Source organism: Tachysurus vachellii, chromosome 23 (assembly GCF_030014155.1).
Source record: "Tachysurus vachellii isolate PV-2020 chromosome 23, HZAU_Pvac_v1, whole genome shotgun sequence".
Classification (NCBI taxonomy): Eukaryota; Metazoa; Chordata; class Actinopteri; order Siluriformes; family Bagridae; genus Tachysurus; species Tachysurus vachellii.
The window spans coordinates 16,352,905-16,370,404 of record NC_083482.1 but is presented as its reverse complement, the minus strand read 5'-3'; the positions used below and the strand labels follow the sequence as shown (position 1 = coordinate 16,370,404).

The 17,500-nt window shown below is 41.2% G+C and overlaps 2 protein-coding genes across 5 annotated transcripts in view; one reads left to right on the top strand and one right to left on the bottom strand.

The window, feature by feature from the left end:
• phkb (phosphorylase kinase, beta) overlaps nucleotides 1-5,747 on the bottom strand; it is an 80,705-nt gene extending 74,958 nt beyond the window's left edge. For 3 of the 4 annotated variants that reach the window (XM_060859843.1, XM_060859841.1, XM_060859844.1), the window contains exons 1-3: nucleotides 5,636-5,747; nucleotides 4,082-4,200; nucleotides 661-747 (exon numbers count right to left, since the gene is read on the bottom strand). In XM_060859843.1, the coding sequence (XP_060715826.1) occupies nucleotides 661-747; nucleotides 4,082-4,163 (169 nt within the window). In that variant the 5' untranslated portion in view covers nucleotides 4,164-4,200; nucleotides 5,636-5,747. The remainder of the gene's footprint in view (nucleotides 1-660; nucleotides 748-4,081; nucleotides 4,201-5,635) is intronic. The other variant, XM_060859845.1, reaches the window with a different exon arrangement.
• A 200-nt stretch (nucleotides 5,748-5,947) lies between these two features.
• Nucleotides 5,948-17,500, top strand: part of itfg1 (integrin alpha FG-GAP repeat containing 1) — a 148,296-nt gene continuing 136,743 nt past the window's right edge. The window contains exons 1-6 of the mRNA XM_060859511.1: nucleotides 5,948-6,151; nucleotides 8,863-8,947; nucleotides 11,555-11,694; nucleotides 11,940-11,997; nucleotides 12,514-12,588; nucleotides 12,670-12,764. Coding sequence (XP_060715494.1) covers nucleotides 5,971-6,151; nucleotides 8,863-8,947; nucleotides 11,555-11,694; nucleotides 11,940-11,997; nucleotides 12,514-12,588; nucleotides 12,670-12,764 — 634 coding nt within the window. The 5' untranslated portion in view covers nucleotides 5,948-5,970. The remainder of the gene's footprint in view (nucleotides 6,152-8,862; nucleotides 8,948-11,554; nucleotides 11,695-11,939; nucleotides 11,998-12,513; nucleotides 12,589-12,669; nucleotides 12,765-17,500) is intronic.

The window sequence follows — 17,500 nt, the reverse complement described above, 5'->3', positions numbered from 1 at the left end:
ATGGTGACTATGATTAACCTTGATTCATTTATAAATGGCTCTTCGTTTTAAAAAAAAATCAAAAATTTGCGGACCTGTGATTTATCATGATTCCAACTCTGGAATAATTCATTCAATGGCGTGACGTGACGTGACATACGGCTAAGTACGGTGACCCATACTCAGGATCTGTTCTCTGCATTTGACCCATCCAAAGTGCACACACACACACAGCAATGAACACACACACACACACACACCGTGAACACACACCCGGAGCAGTGGGCAGCCATTTATGCTGCGGCGCCCAGGGAGCAGTTGGGGGGTTCGGTGCCTTACTCAAGGGCATCTCAGTCGTGGTATCGCCGGCCCGAGACTCGAACCCACAACCTTAGGGTTAGGAGTCAAACTCTCTAACCGTTAGGCCACGACTTCCCAGATCTGTGTGTTTGTAATTCATCTTTTTTTTTTGTTTTAAACAGAGAATGCATCATAATTCATTATCAAACAACGGCTGTCTGAATGAACACGATTCATTTTTAAACAGATGACTATTAGTTCTCATTTAATTTAATTTATCAAATAAAAGGGTCTGTGATTTATTTTATTTAGAAAGAAGGGTCTTTATAATACATAATAATTCATTTCCAATGTAAGAAGGTCAGATGTTCAAGTTCTCACCTGAGCTGTAGAACCGGTCCAGTTTCTCCCACAGAGGCTCGTCCTCGTGGTGCAGGACGGACAGCTTGAGAGGTTCATAAATGGAGCCTGACGACGGAGAAAAGTTGAGCACTCTTTAGACTGACACACTGAAGGGTTCTTAAGTTCACTTACACACACACTTCTGCTCTCCACAGCACCAGCCATGTTTAAGTGCACACTTCATCGTCTACGGTTTATTCTGAGGTCCTACTCATCCAGAGCTCGATCTGAGACCCGAGCTACTTAACGAGCTTCGGATATTAACACATGAGAAGGAAAGGGTTCGACTTATCGCTCGGTTCGGCTTCGGTAGACGAAAAAAACTGGCATGAATAAAGGAAATTCTTTTTCAGCGATCCTCCACAAAGCATGACAGGACATGAAAAGTGGATTTTAAAGGATCCTTTGTGTCAATAAAATATGTCAATCTTGGGGCTGTAGCTTACATTTTCTAGATGTGACTCTGGCACAAGCCCAGAAAAGCGAATCTGAGGAAAAAAAGCCCTGAAGCTGAAGCACGATTTCAGACACTTTGGAGTGATTTACATTTTAATGGAGTTGGCCAACGGTAAGTACCTCAGCTCCAAAAAACCTCCCATTTCTCTGCAAATTAGCATAATTTCCATTAGCCTTTAAGTAGGAAGGACAAAGATGTCCGCTATAAAATAACTCGCGACAGGAAAATGAAAGATCTCATTTAGCTTTTACTGACGATCTCCCATCAAAAAAAAAAAAAAAAAAATTCGCCTTGCTGATCTTTATTCTAGCTCTACGGCTGACGAACTGGCGTTATTTATACAACTCTACAGAATGGGGGCGTTGCGTTGCTCTGTTGACCGTTTGTGAGGCAGCCATCCAATCAGAATGGAGCTCAATATATAATCTGTATATCGTTGCTGTCAGACGGAATCCTCGTATCTCCAAAACCGGTATTTTTCAGGAAATTAAAAAAACGCCGTACCTTATCTGCAGTGCACATGGTTTAGTCCGCGTTACAGTGGATTGTCTTGCGCTAAATTCCTGTCCTCAGACGAGCACCAGAACTAGCGGGGGTCAAGATTTTTTTTTTCTTTGAGCCCAGTGTTTTGAAGACATTTACCTCAGAAGACGTGTTGATTCGTTGCGACTCTTCTTGAGGAGAAATATGACGTGAAGCTCTCCCACGGAGTGAGGAAGAGGTGGACAGTTGAAGTGTCCAATGGAGTTATGAGATTTGTGCTCAAGCTATTTTCAAGACTTTAGATTGGTTAATAACTTGTAAAAATAACAGACCCACGTGGGGACTGACCAATAGCATCGATATGTGAAAAAATATGAAAGTGAACAAATTTGGACATACGAGGTTTCCGCCCGACAGCGACGACATGTAGAAATGTATATTGTGTATTAAAGGATCTCAGGGAACAGAAAATAATAGAAACGCTAACACGATACTCGATATTTAAACAGAAAACTGATCACACATGCACAAAATTTGAACACCAACACTTCATTCAATGTAAGATAACAAACGAGTCAAACCCGGTTAGTTAGTAGAATCTCTAGAATTAGACTAATGAAGGTTCATGCGTGTGAAAAGCCGACTCAGATGGCGAAGTGTGGTAATTACGCGACACGGTGTCCAAAAAAAACACCATGATCGGTACTGAAATATCTCAGCGGTTAAGATGGCGGACCGCCGACGGGAAGGTTGTGGGGTTCAAATCCCGCAACCGCTAAAGAAAAGTGTTTAAGCCTCAACTGCTCGTGGGATCAATTCATTTCTGACCAGAATGTAAGAAGTAGATGTTTAGCTTCACACTGCAGCTTCATGTTAAAGCTAAAGCTTTACATTATGGCTAAATGACCTCCAATGGACATTTGTTCTAAGCCCAAAGCTAGAAACTATTTTTTTCTCAAATATATTTGGCATATTTCTTTTACAGAACTGCTGCAGTGTGTAAACATTTTATTTTGTGAGTGTGTGTAAAAAGCGAAGGGAGATTCTTTGCCCTGACGAGTCAGCTGATCTGCTGTGAATCGTATGCACATGTAGAAGGTGTAAACTGTCTGTCCATCAGGCTTCCTATCGTTTAAAACACACCGACGAGCTTTAAAACCTTTCTGATGTCGTGGTGATTGTGGTGAAATTCTCTAATCTCTTACATTCAAATATATTTAATCAGCTGACTGCAGGAGGCTGAGATACAACACAGCTACAGTGGATTGGAGGTGACGTGAGGAGTGACATTATGTGTAATACGTAATAAACAGACAGACAGACAGACAGACAGACAGACAGACAGACAGACAGACAGATAGATAGATAGATAGATAGATAGATAGTTAGATAGATAGAGAGAAAGAAAGAAAAAGATGGGTAAATAAATAGACAGACAGATAGATAAAGAAAGATGGATAAATAAATATACAGACAGATAGACAGGTACAGAGGTAGAGATAGATAGATAGATAGATAGATAGATAGATAGATAGATAGATAGATAGATAGATAGAGAGAGAGAGAGAGAGAGAGAGAGAGAGAGAGATGGGTAAATAAATAGACAGGTACAGAGGTAGATATAGAGAGAGAGAGAAAGAGAGAGAGAGTGAGAGAGAGAGAGAGAGAGAGAGAGAGAGAGAGAGAGAGAGAGAGAGAGAGAGAGATGGGTAAATAAATAGACAGACAGACAGATAGATAAAGAAAGATGGATAAATAAATAGACAGACAGATAGACAGGTACAGAGGTAGATATAGATAGAGAGAGAGAGAGAGAGAGAGAGAGAGAGAGAGAGAGAGAGAGAGAGAGAGAGAGAGAGAGAGAGAGAGAGAGATGGATAAATAAATAGACAGACAGACAGACAGACAGACAGACAGACAGACAGATAGAGAGAGCGTGAGAGAGAGAGAGAGGTGGATAAATAAATACAGACAGACAGACAGACAGACAGACAGACAGATAGATAGATAGATAGAGAGAGCGTGAGAGAGAGAGAGAGGTGGATAAATAAATAGACAGATAAATAAATAGACAGACAGACAGATGGAGGTTTTCTTTCATGACTACAAACATTTCTGTAAATCGAGCGACTCAGGAAACTGGTTCAGGAACCATAAAGTTGTGACTTTTGAAGTTGTTGTTCCACTCGTTCTGAACACGAGGTCTTGGAGCCCCAGCAGTCTGTTCATCATCATCTGTTCATCTGTTCTGTTCATCATCATCATCATCATCATCTATGACTTCTTTTGCTTACAGAAATCACAATGCACTCGTATCTAAAGTCACCAACTCTTTGTAACAGGAATCTGTGTCGATCAGCTGGATTATCTCACCGTTACGGAGGTCTCTAGCTGTGAGAAGTCATTAGATAACGGAACACGTTTCTCTCATCATTCCACCCACAACAACCTGTAACTTACCGTGTCTGTCGAGTCTGGGTGAGGAACGGGAACCGTGTGTGGAACGGGAACGCTCGCACGCAGCGCCGGCCATTTTGTTCATTAGCCCAAAGTTACCACACTACAGCACTACTGAAGCTCTGAGGGTTAGTAAAGCATCCATGGAGGGAGAAATTACACAGAATTAAACGTGGTTTAAATGTACAGCAAAATATACAGTCAGTCCATTCGAGTGGATCATCATCTCTAACAGAAAGAAAGGTACAGATACATTACTGTAAAACCCAGGTGAAGAATAAACAAGGTCTAAACCTCAGTCCTGTAGCTGTACCTTTTTATTATATTAGTACTGTACCTTTATTTCTGATGAAGGTGAATAATGAGATTAAAGCTTTATTATTAAAGTTCATGCAGTCGGTCACAACATTTGTCATCATTTATTAAGGACTTAATCGACGTTATTATATCGACAAACTAAAAGATTTAAAGAAGAGAAATTCTGTTTATTATTATTTATATGTTTATAATTATAAACAGAATAATTCACATTATTTAATTCTACACAAACAGAGTCTTTAAGTGGCGTTTATGAGGCTGATTTCTGTGTTTTTCTACATGTTCATGCAGTTTGTGGGAAATTAAAGAGTAAATATTTTAGGTTCATGTTTATTATGGTCTTAAAATAGCCTGCAGTAACACACACTCATACCTGACCTTTAAGCTCCCAGCAGGAACACAACAACACACATGCATGCACACACACACACACACACCACACACAACACACACATACACATACACATGCATGCATGCATGCACACACACACCACACACACACAAAACACATCACACACACACACAAAACACACTCACAACACAACACACACACAACCTCACACACACACACACACACACACACCACACACAACACACACATACACATGCATGCACACACAACACAACACAACACACACAACCTCACACACACACACACACATATACACACACATACCCCACACAACTCTCACAAACACACACTCCACACACATACATACACACATACACACACACAATCACAATACACACTCACAACACACACTCACAAAACACACACACAACCTCACACAACACACACACAACCTCACACACATACCCCACACACACACACGCCACAAACATACACACACACTCCACAAACATACACACACACCCCACACAACTCTCACAAACACACACATTCATACACACACACACACACACACACATATATACACCACACATACCCCACACAACTCTCACAAACACACACTCCACACACATACATACATACATACATACATACATACATACACACACACACACACACACACACACACACACACACACACACACACACACACACACACACACATATATACACATATATACACACACACACACACACACACACACACACACACACACACACACACACACACACACACACACACACACACACACACACACAAAACACAAGAGCCTAAAGTTAAAGACGTTCAGGGTCTTGGTGGTGTCATAAGTGCGAAAACATCAAACCTGAACGTTTAGATCTGGCCTTAAACTCCAGCAGCTTCCACCCGACATCAGCAAGGTTTGCCATGTTTACTGTCAAGGAACAACTTACGACACTGTCGTAAAGCACGAAGCGTATACCCCGTGACGTAAGGACGTAACCGTTACTTTAAACTCTTTTTTTTTCTTTCAGATTTTCTTTAATAAAAAAAACATATAATTAACAAATATTATAATATTCAGCTACCTTATTTAAATATATAAACAGAAATATTGAGCTGTAAGCTTGTGAACTTTACCGTTAAATGTGCTGCCGTATTCCGAGTCGTGTAGTTTTCTTTAGGACTACAACAAGCAGGATGTGTCTCTGTACATACAGCGCGTTATTACCTGTAATACTCACTGTTTTATTTCAGTATGGCGTGTTTGGTCTTCAGGACGTCACTGCAGATCTGTTCGGCGCGGAGAATAAGGGCACAGTGGCGGCGTTTGGGGACTTTAACTCAGATAAACAGACCGATGTTTTCGTCATCAGAGACGGTGAGTACCGGCTGTCAGTGCTGTGAGCTAATGCTAATGCTAATGCTAATGTCAGTTACATTATACATCTACATTATACACAATAAACATTATACACCCTATGTAGTGTACTACATTATACACCCTATGTAGTGTACTACATTATACACCCTATGTAGTGTACTACATTATACACCCTATGTAGTGTACTCTACATTATACACCCTATGTAGTGTACTACATTATACACCCTATGTAGTGTACTACATTATACACCCTATGTAGTGTACTACATTATACACCCTATGTAGTGTACTACATTATACACCCTATGTAGTGTACTACATTATACACCCTATGTAGTGTACTACATTATACACCCTATGTAGTGTACCCTATTATACTCTACATTATACACCCTATGTAGTGTACTACATTATACACCCTATGTAGTGTACTACATTATACACCCTATGTAGTGTACTACATTATACACCCTATGTAGTGTACTACATTATACACCCTATGTAGTGTACACTACATTATACACTCTATGTAGTGTACTCTACATTATACACCCTATGTAGTGTACTACATTATACACCCTATGTAGTGTACTACATTATACACCCTATGTAGTGTACTACATTATACACCCTATGTAGTGTACTACATTATACACCCTATGTAGTGTACTCTACATTATACACCATATGTAGTGTACTACATTATACACACTATGTAGTGTACTCTACATTATACACACTATGTAGTGTACTCTATTATACACACTATGTAGTGTACTCTACATTATACACCCTATGTAGTGTACTACATTATACACCCTATGTAGTGTACTACATTATACACCCTATGTAGTGTACTACATTATACACCCTATGTAGTGTACTCTACATTATACACCCTATGTAGTGTACTACATTATACACCCTATGTAGTGTACTACATTATACACCCTATGTAGTGTACTACATTATACACCCTATGTAGTGTACTACATTATACACCCTATGTAGTGTACTACATTATACACCCTATGTAGTGTACTCTACATTATACACCATATGTAGTGTACTACATTATACACACTATGTAGTGTACTACATTATACACCCTATGTAGTGTACTACATTATACACCCTATGTAGTGTACTACATTATACACCCTATGTAGTGTACTACATTATACACCCTATGTAGTGTACTCTACATTATACACCCTATGTAGTGTACTACATTATACACCCTATGTAGTGTACTACATTATACACCCTATGTAGTGTACTACATTATACACCCTATGTAGTGTACTACATTATACACCCTATGTAGTGTACTACATTATACACCCTATGTAGTGTACTACATTATACACCCTATGTAGTGTACTACATTATACACCCTATGTAGTGTACTACATTATACACCCTATGTAGTGTACTACATTATACACCCTATGTAGTGTACTACATTATACACCCTATGTAGTGTACTACATTATACACCCGATGTAGTGTACTACATTATACACCCTATGTAGTGTACTCTACATTATACACCCTATGTAGTGTACTCTACATTATACACCCTATGTAGTGTACTACATTATACACCCTATGTAGTGTACTCTACATTATACACCCTATGTAGTGTACTCTACATTATACACCCTATGTAGTGTACTCTACATTATACACCCTATGTAGTGTACTCTACATTATACACCCTATGTAGTGTACTACATTATACACCCTATGTAGTGTACTACATTATACACCCTATGTAGTGCACTCTACATTATACACCCTATGTAGTGTACTACATTATACACCCTATGTAGTGTACTACATTATACACCCTATGTAGTGCACTCTACATTATACACCCTATGTAGTGTACTACATTATACACCCTATGTAGTGTACTACATTATACACCCTATGTAGTGTACTACATTATACACCCTATGTAGTGCACTCTACATTATACACCCTATGTAGTGCACTCTACATTATACACCCTATGTAGTGCACTCTACATTATACACCCTATGTAGTGCACTCTACATTATACACCCTATGTAGTGCACTCTACATTATACACCCTATGTAGTGCACTCTACATTATACACCCTATGTAGTGTACTACATTATACACCCTATGTAGTGTACTACATTATACACCCTATGTAGTGCACTCTACATTATACACCCTATGTAGTGTACTACATTATACACCCTATGTAGTGTACTACATTATACACCCTATGTAGTGCACTCTACATTATACACCCTATGTAGTGCACTCTACATTATACACCCTATGTAGTGCACTCTACATTATACACCCTATGTAGTGCACTCTACATTATACACCCTATGTAGTGCACTCTACATTATACACCCTATGTAGTGCACTCTACATTATACACCCTATGTAGTGCACTCTACATTATACACCCTATGTAGTGCACTCTACATTATACACCCTATGTAGTGTACTACATTATACACACTATGTAGTGTACTACATTATACACCCTTTGTAGTGTACACTAGATCTCTTTTAGTGTATGATATGGAGATGTTCCTTATGTATGTGTATAAAGTTCTGTTGTGTTTATCTCCTCTATCCTACGTATGGAGTGAAGTGCACTACATAAAGTGTTAATTATTTGTTTACTTCTTAAACTGTTTACTTGTTTATTTCAGACTCTGAGCTGGTGATTTTCTTGGCTGATGTTAAAGTTCCATATTTCAAACCCAAAGTTCATGTAAAGAAAGATGCGTTTCCCAGGTAGTGTGTGCGTGTGTGTGTGTGTGTGTGTGTGTGTGTGTTTCTGTGTGTGTGTTACATATGTTTCTGTGTGTGTGTTACATATGTTTCTGTGTGTGTGTTACATATGTTTCTGTTTCTGTGTGTGTGTGTTATTTTTTGTTTCAGTGTGTGTGTGTGTTATTTTTTGTGTTTCAGTGTGTGTGTGTGTTACTCTTTGTGTTTCATTGTGTGTGTGTGTGTGTTACTCTTTGTGTTTCAGTGTGTGTGTGTTACTCTTTGTGTTTCAGTGTGCGTGTGTTACTCTTTGTGTTTCATTGTGTGTGTGTGTTACTCTTTGTGTTTCAGTGTGTGTGTGTGTTACTCTTTGTGTTTCAGTGTGTGTGTTACTCTTTGTGTTTCTGTGTGTGTGTTACTCTTTGTGTTTCATTGTGTGTGTGTTACTCTTTGTGTTTCAGTGTGTGTGTGTGTTACTCTTTGTGTTTCAGTGTGTGTGTGTTACTCTTTGTGTTTCTGTGTGTGTGTGTTACTCTTTGTGTTTCTGTGTGTGTGTGTTACTCTTTGTGTTTCATTGTGTGTGTGTTACTCTTTGTGTTTCAGTGTGTGTGTGTGTGTGTTACTCTTTGTGTTTCAGTGTGTGTGTGTTACTCTGTGTTTCAGTATGTGTGTGTGTTACTCTTGGTGTTTCAGTGTGTGTGTGTTACTCTTTGTGTTTCAGTGTGTGTGTGTTACTCTTTGTATTTCAGTATGTGTGTGTTACTCTTTGTTTCAGTGTGTGTGTTACTCTTTGTTTCAGTGTGTGTGTGTGTTACTCTTTGTATTTCAGTATGTGTGTGTTACTCTTTGTTTCAGTGTGTGTGTTACTCTTTGTGTTTCAGTGTGTGTGTGTTACTCTTTGTGTTTCAGTGTGTGTGTGTTACTCTTGGTGTTTCTGTGTGTGTGTTACTCTTGGTGTTTCTGTGTGTGTGTGTGTGTGTGTGTTACTCTTGGTGTTTCAGTGTGTGTGTTACTCTTGGTGTTTCTGTGTGTGTGTGTGTGTTACTCTTATTGTTTCAGTGTGTGTGTGTTACTCTTGGTGTTGCAGTATGTGTGTGTGTTACTCTTGGTGTTGCAGTATGTGTGTGTGTTACTCTTTGTGTTTCAGTGTGTGTGTGTTACTCTTTGTGTTTCAGTGTGTGTGTGTGTTACTCTTGGTGTTTCAGTGTGTGTGTGTTACTCTTGGTGTTTCAGTGTGTGTGTGTTACTCTTTGTGTTTCAGTGTGTGTGTGTGTTACTCTGTGTTTCAGTATGTGTGTGTGTTACTCTTGGTGTTTCAGTGTGTGTGTGTTACTCTTTGTGTTTCAGTGTGTGTGTGTGTTACTCTGTGTTTCAGTATGTGTGTGTGTTACTCTTGGTGTTTCAGTGTGTGTGTGTTACTCTTTGTGTTTCAGTATGTGTGTGTGTGTGTTACTCTTTGTGTTTCAGTGTGTGTGTGTGTTACTCTTTGTGTTTCAGTGTGTGTGTTACTCTTGGTGTTTCAGTGTGTGTGTTACTCTTTGTATTTCAGTATGTGTGTGTTACTCTTTGTTTCAGTGTGTGTGTTACTCTTTGTTTCAGTGTGTGTGTGTTACTCTTGGTGTTTCTGTGTGTGTGTGTTACTCTTGGTGTTTCTGTGTGTGTGTGTGTGTGTGTGTGTGTGTGTGTGTTACTCTTGGTGTTTCAGTGTGTGTGTGTTACTCTTGGTGTTTCAGTGTGTGTGTGTTACTCTTGGTGTTTCAGTGTGTGTGTGTTACTCTTGGTGTTTCTGTGTGTGTTACTCTTTGTGTTTCAGTGTGTGTGTGTGTTACTCTGTGTTTCAGTATGTGTGTGTGTTACTCTTGGTGTTTCAGTGTGTGTGTTACTCTTTGTTTCAGTGTGTGTGTGTTACTCTTTGTGTTTCAGTGTGTGTGTGTGTTACTCTGTGTTTCAGTATGTGTGTGTGTTACTCTTGGTGTTTCAGTGTGTGTGTTACTCTTTGTTTCAGTGTGTGTGTGTTACTCTTGGTGTTTCAGTGTGTGTGTGTTACTCTTGGTGTTTCTGTGTGTGTGTGTGTGTTACTCTTGGTGTTTCAGTGTGTGTGTGTTACTCTTGGTGTTTCAGTGTGTGTGTGTTACCCTTGGTGTTTCAGTGTGTGTGTTACTCTTTGTGTTTCAGTGTGTGTGTGTTACTCTTTGTGTTTCAGTGTGTGTGTGTTACTCTTTGTGTTTCATTGTGTGTGTGTTACTCTTTGTGTTTCAGTGTGTGTGTGTTACTCTTTGTGTTTCATTGTGTGTGTGTTACTCTTTGTGTTTCAGTGTGTGTGTGTTACTCTTGGTGTTTCAGTGTGTGTGTTACTCTTGGTGTTTCAGTATGTGTGTGTGTGTTACTCTTTGTGTTTCATTGTGTGTGTGTTACTCTTTGTGTTTCAGTGTGTGTGTGTTACTCTTTGTGTTTCAGTGTGTGTGTGTTACTCTTTGTGTTTCATTGTGTGTGTGTTACTCTTTGTGTTTCAGTGTGTGTGTGTGTTACTCTTTGTGTTTCAGTGTGTGTGTGTTACTCTTTGTGTTTCAGTGTGTGTGTGTGTGTGTTACTCTTGGTGTTTCAGTGTGTGTGTTACTCTTTGTGTTGCAGCGGGGTCAGTGTGATCAGCAGTGTGGTTCCAGCTGATTATGATGGAGATTCTCAGATGGATGTTCTGCTCACTGGTCACGCGTCAGCAGACCTGCTCCACACCAGCGTCTTTGTCTTCTGGGGAAACAACCAAACTCTGAGTAATAAACACAAACACACACAACCACGTTCAGGGAGGAGAGAATAGTCTGTCATTTACAAATGAGACAGAGATGATGGAACAGACTGGTGGATAGAAAAGGTGTCTGGTTGGAATGGATGGGTAGATCAGATAAACATCTGCAAAGAGAATGGATAATGAAGAGAATGGATGGATGGATGGATGGATGGATAGATTGGACAAGGAGAGACACACACACTAATTCTTCATTGTTCTCTCGGACAGATCAGAGCTCCAGAGTCGACCTGAACAAGACGTTTAAGGATCAACCTCTAGTTATGGAGTAAGCACACACACACACACACACACACACACACACACACACACACAGTGTAGGTGACAGTAGGTGGACAGTTGACACTGAATTGCCCGTCGGTGTGTGTGATGCTCTGCCATAGATTGGCATCACAATCTGACTGCATTCCCAAATCCCACCAGCATTCCTGGGATAAACTCCAGATCCACTGCCTCTCTGACAGGATTAAGTGCTTCCTGAATAGAAAAAAAAAACACATCACTGTGAAAGAGTGCAGATCTTCATTAAAACGCCGCAACACCTGAACCTGATCTGCGTTGTTTTGACCTGAATGATCGTGTGAGAAAGTTTACATCCCCTAATGATTTCTATAAGCATAACCTGTGACAGGAAATCACTCAAATCAACACGTAGCATAGTTTTGCTATAGATATCTCACTGAGGGTGTCTTAACTTTTGCACTCAAGCACATCTGTTCTTCCAGAAAGTTCTGTACTGACCGTACTGTATGTACGCTATAAAACGTCCCTGATGTGTTTGCAGCTTTAACGGCGATATGGTTCCTGATATTTTCGGAGCGGTGGGCGACTCCACAGAGGTCTGCTATCTCCGTGACAGGTAAAGAGAGTTTCAGGAGTTTCTGTATCTTAACAATTTAACGTACGGAGACGATGCTGACGGATCCGTTTCGCTCTGTAGGAAGCTGAAGTGCGAGAAAGCTCTCGGGTCGGACGTCCAGATCCGAGTTCCCCACTCCAACGCTTTCATCGACCTGAACAAGGACTTCACGGCTGGTGAGTCACGATTCCGGCGTTGAGGTCTTTTTTTTTTTTTTTTAATAACAACAGATCCTACTTACCTTCATTCACTCATTTTCTACCGCTTATCCGAACTACCTCGGGTCACGGGGAGCCTGTGCCTATCTCAGGCGTCATCGGGCATCAAGGCAGGATACACCCTGGACGGAGTGCCAACCCATCACAGGGCACACACACACACACACACACACACACTCTCATTCACTCACACAATCACACACTACGGACAATTTTCCAGAGATGCCAATCAACCTACCATGCATGTCTTTGGACCGGGGGAGGAAACCGGAGTACCCGGAGGAAACCCCCGAGGAACGGGGAGAACATGCAAACTCCACACACACAAGGTGGAGACGGGAATCGAACCCCCGACCCTGGAGGTGTGAGGCGAACGTGATAACCACTAAGCCACCGTGACCCCCCCCAATTCGATAAACTCCGTACATAAATTTAACGTAGCCCGTTGGTTTTAATACTAGCATGTCAACAGGGGGCGCTATACAAATTACATACAGGCACTACTTGAAATATGAATAAGTAAACAACTAAGACTGAAAATGGTACCTGAACTTTATAAGTCCCGCCCCCTTGGTCAAATCCGCCAATCACACCGATACAAACGCAGATAATTTGTTATTATTATCTGTTACAGTAATAAAGGCTCCTGTAGTAGGCGCTGTTATGGAAATTGTATTTACTCATCCAATCCAAAGACAGCATGAAATATTTTTATGTATTATGGGTCTGTCAACGTTTTAGAGGAATATGAAGCTAGACGTAATGAGTGAGATGGGAATGTTACTACCGTGGACCCTGAGGTGCTCCATCCCATTCTGATTCATACGGTATGTTTATAGAGTCACATCACATCCCTGTAGAACCTCAGACAACTGAAGGAAGTTCACAGAGACACTGTCTGTTTTTCTTCCTGGTAGTTTTAAACCCATACGGCAATTTTCATCCCGCGTGTGAAAGGACAGGCTTTCTGTTTTCTTCAGCACTGAATAAATAAATCTCCTCCCATGGACTGTTTTTGTGGCCTGTTTTAGTCACTTGTCATCAAGATGGAGTGTCTTCACTGCCTCGCTTTCTGCCCAACAGATTTGGAGCCTTGTTTGATCCAAACCTGATGGTGTGTGTGTGTGTGTGTGTGTGTGTGTGTGTGTGTGTGTGTGTGTGTTTGTATGTTGTTTTGAAGCAGATGGGTGGAGGAGTCATGTAACTCCCTCTTTCTCTCCCCCTCTCTCTCTCGCTCTCTCTCTCGCTCTCTCTCACTCTCTCTGTCTCTCTCTCTGTCTCTCTCTCTCTCTGTCTCTCTCTCTCTCTCTCTCTCTCTCTGTCTCTCTCTCTGTCTCTCTCTCTCTCTGTCTCTCTCTCTCTCTCTCTCTCTCTCTCACTCTCCCCTCTCTCTGTCTCTCTCTCTCTCTCTCTCTCTCTCTCTCTCTCTCTCTCTCTCTCTCTCTCTGTGTCTCTCTCTCTCTGTCTCTCTCTCTCTCTCTCTCTCTCTCTGTCTCTCTCTCTGTCTCTCTCTCTCTCTGTCTCTCTCTCTCTCCCTCTCTCTCCCCTCTCTCTCTCTTTCTCTCTCTCTCTCTGTCTCTCTCTCTCTCTCTCTCTCTCTCTCTCTCACTCTCTATCTCTTGCTCTCTTTCTCTCACTCACTATCTCTCACTTTCTCTCTCTCTCTCTCTCTCTCTCTCTCTCTCTCTCTCTCTCTCTCTCTCTCTGTATCGCGCTCTCTCTCTCTCTCTATCTCTTGCTCTCTTTCTCTCACTCACTATCTCTCACTTTCTTGCTCTCTCTCTCTCTCTCTCTCTCTCTCTCTCTCTCTCTCTCTCTCTCTCTCTCTCTCTCTCTCTCTCTCTCTCTCTCTCTCTCTCTGTATCTCTCTCTCACTCTCTATCTCTTGCTCTCTTTCTCTCACTCACTATCTCTCACTTTCTTGCTCTCTCTCTCTCTCTCTCTCTCTCTCTCTCTCTCTCGCTCTCTCTCTCTCTCTCTCCCTCCCTCTCTCTCTCACTCACTCTCTCTCTCTCTCTCTCTCTCTGTCCCTCTGTATGTCTGTGATATTAGCTCACTGGACTGTGATGTCTGGACTTGCAGCGTAATTAATAATTAAGCCAGAGAGAGATTTGAAACAATGCACTTCCAAATAAGCGAATCACACTTCAGTGGCAAAGCAAACACACCACGAGGGTGGGGTTCAGTTCCGTCTGAACAGGGACCGCAGACGTAATGTTTGATTCAGACACGTCGATCCACGATCCCTCACCACCGCACCACTAATTCAGATCGGATTCTGATCGGTTTAGAAGCCGTCGATTCATCTTCGCTAATCATCGTTTCTATAGTAACGACTCGTTTACGACTCGTTTTATAAAACGTCTGATGTGTTGCTTTTAGTATAAAAAGTCACTCGCTCATCATCACACCACACCATCACTGATTACTTTTTATCTCATTTTATACAACTGAGACCTTGTTCAAGGGCCCAGCAGGGGCAGCTTGGTGGACATGGGATTTGAACTCACAACCTTCTGTTCAGAAGTCCAGCATCCCCTGTTTTTATATATATATATATATATATATATATAATATGATGAAGAATTCTAAGAATTGTCCCCTGACAGTATCATAGAGCCGTGCTCATAACTCCACTGTGAAAATAAAGGCACTCCAATGCGTCTCGGAGTAAAGAAAGCGCCGTGTAGATTTGAATCGAGTCTGATCTGTCACTTTAACAGCTTAGTGATGGCATATAATAAAGTAAGTCCCTCTAATTCCATTCATATTTAAATGACCTTTTTCTTTCCTCCCCACATAATCTCTCGAGCGCAGTCCAAGTTTATATGGCGTTTAAAACGTTTCTCATTAAACTCATCCGTCCATCAGTCTGACTTTAATAATCACCCTGCTCAGGGATCGACCGCGTAAACCAAACCATCTCAACCTCCGCTCCGAGACCATCTGGGGAAAAAAAAAAAACACGTTAAAGCGACCGCGTGCGAAGGAGCGAAACGACGTCGGTCACCGATTCAGCAGAGGCTAAAGAGGTCACGGTGTCCTTCACGGCGAAGTCGCCTGCCTCGGCTTCGTCTCCACACGTGCCCCCTCGCTCTCAGCATGAGCTTGGCATCCATCGCCGCTCCCGAGCCATCTGGAGGCTGTTCCCGCTGCTCCCGTTGCCATAGAAACACACGTCTGATTGGCAGCCCTGTGGAAAAGAAGCAGGGGGATTAAAAAAAAAGGCAGAAACAGTTCCAGCAGCTGTGGAGAAATCGCAACAGCCACCGAGAGGATGGGACAAATAAAAATTAAATAAACATCCGGCCCTTTTTTTTTCTTTTCATCTTCAGATGATCTTCGTACTCTCCTCGTCGTGTAATCATCTACTGAGCGACGCTTCCGGCATCTCTGTGAACGAGAGCTTTCGGGATGATGATTTGACCGAATCTGAATGCAGAGCATCATCTGCTATTTTTAGAGACGCGTCGCAACGTTATTCTTCTTTTCATCCTGTCTCCCCCCCCCTCAAAGAGACGAGATCATACGACGTCGAGCGCACGGCTTCAGAGGCTCGTCTTTGTCTTAAGATTTTCCTGAGATCGTTCCTCTACGTCTCACCTTTTTAACGCTTTCTTTTGACGACGTGTCCTGAACTCGACTCTGTGTTAAAGCCGAGACATCGAGGCTTCACCTCAGATCACGTACCGTACGCCGTAATTTTGCACGTTTCTGCCAATCTGTGGACTCGAGTGTCAGGTGTATCGAACGAGTCCAGAGCCGATCCTGACCTCCCTGGGGCCCTAAGCAAAATTCTGCTAAGGGGCCCTCCAACCTCCCTCATTTTAAAAAAAGTTTGCTCCATCTCTCGGTCAAAGAGTAAAACAATACAGAGCTGAATGAGGTATAAACAAATCTTTATTGAATGGAATATTTTAAATAGAATTTTGAGTTGAATATTAGCAATAGCTCCACTTAAACTGCCTCCCTCAGATTCCTCTTTATCCATTTTCAAATATAAAATACTATTTATAATACGACGGCTCTTGCAGTATTCAACTAGTGAATATTCAATAGCAGATATCAGCAATTACCTTTTTACTAGTGTACAATATAATTCCTGATATAAAAAATATGGTTACTTCTAGAAATCACACTCTTAATATTTACATTTTAAGTATCGAAAACTGAATTCTTGATATCAAGATGTGTATGTATAAATTAACATGATATATATATATATCATGTGAATGTATAAAAGCTAAAATAGCTTGACCATACCGTGTCACTGTGTTTTATAGTATGCATGAGAGCAATACTTGATCCCTGATGGTTATTATTTACTGAGGGATGTACATTCATATAGACCTGGCATTATGTCCACTCTAATGTAAATCCATTGGTTTCCATATTGCATTAACGTTGTTGTAACCTTGATTGAGAGACTATAAACATTGTCATTAGGAGCGCTATCACGCTACTTTTTGTCCTTGTCCCCACACAGATGTTGCTGCTGGAAAGCGCGTGTGTCATTTCGTGCACGATTGCACGCGCATGTGAACGCATGTGAACGCATGTGAACGCATGTGAACGCATGCACCTTCGCCCTTGGGCGTTTATTCACGCGAATGTTCATGCAATAAATTGTTGTGTGACAAACAGACAGGCCAAGAGATGCACTGTCAGCACTGCACAGCTAATTTAGCTAGTCA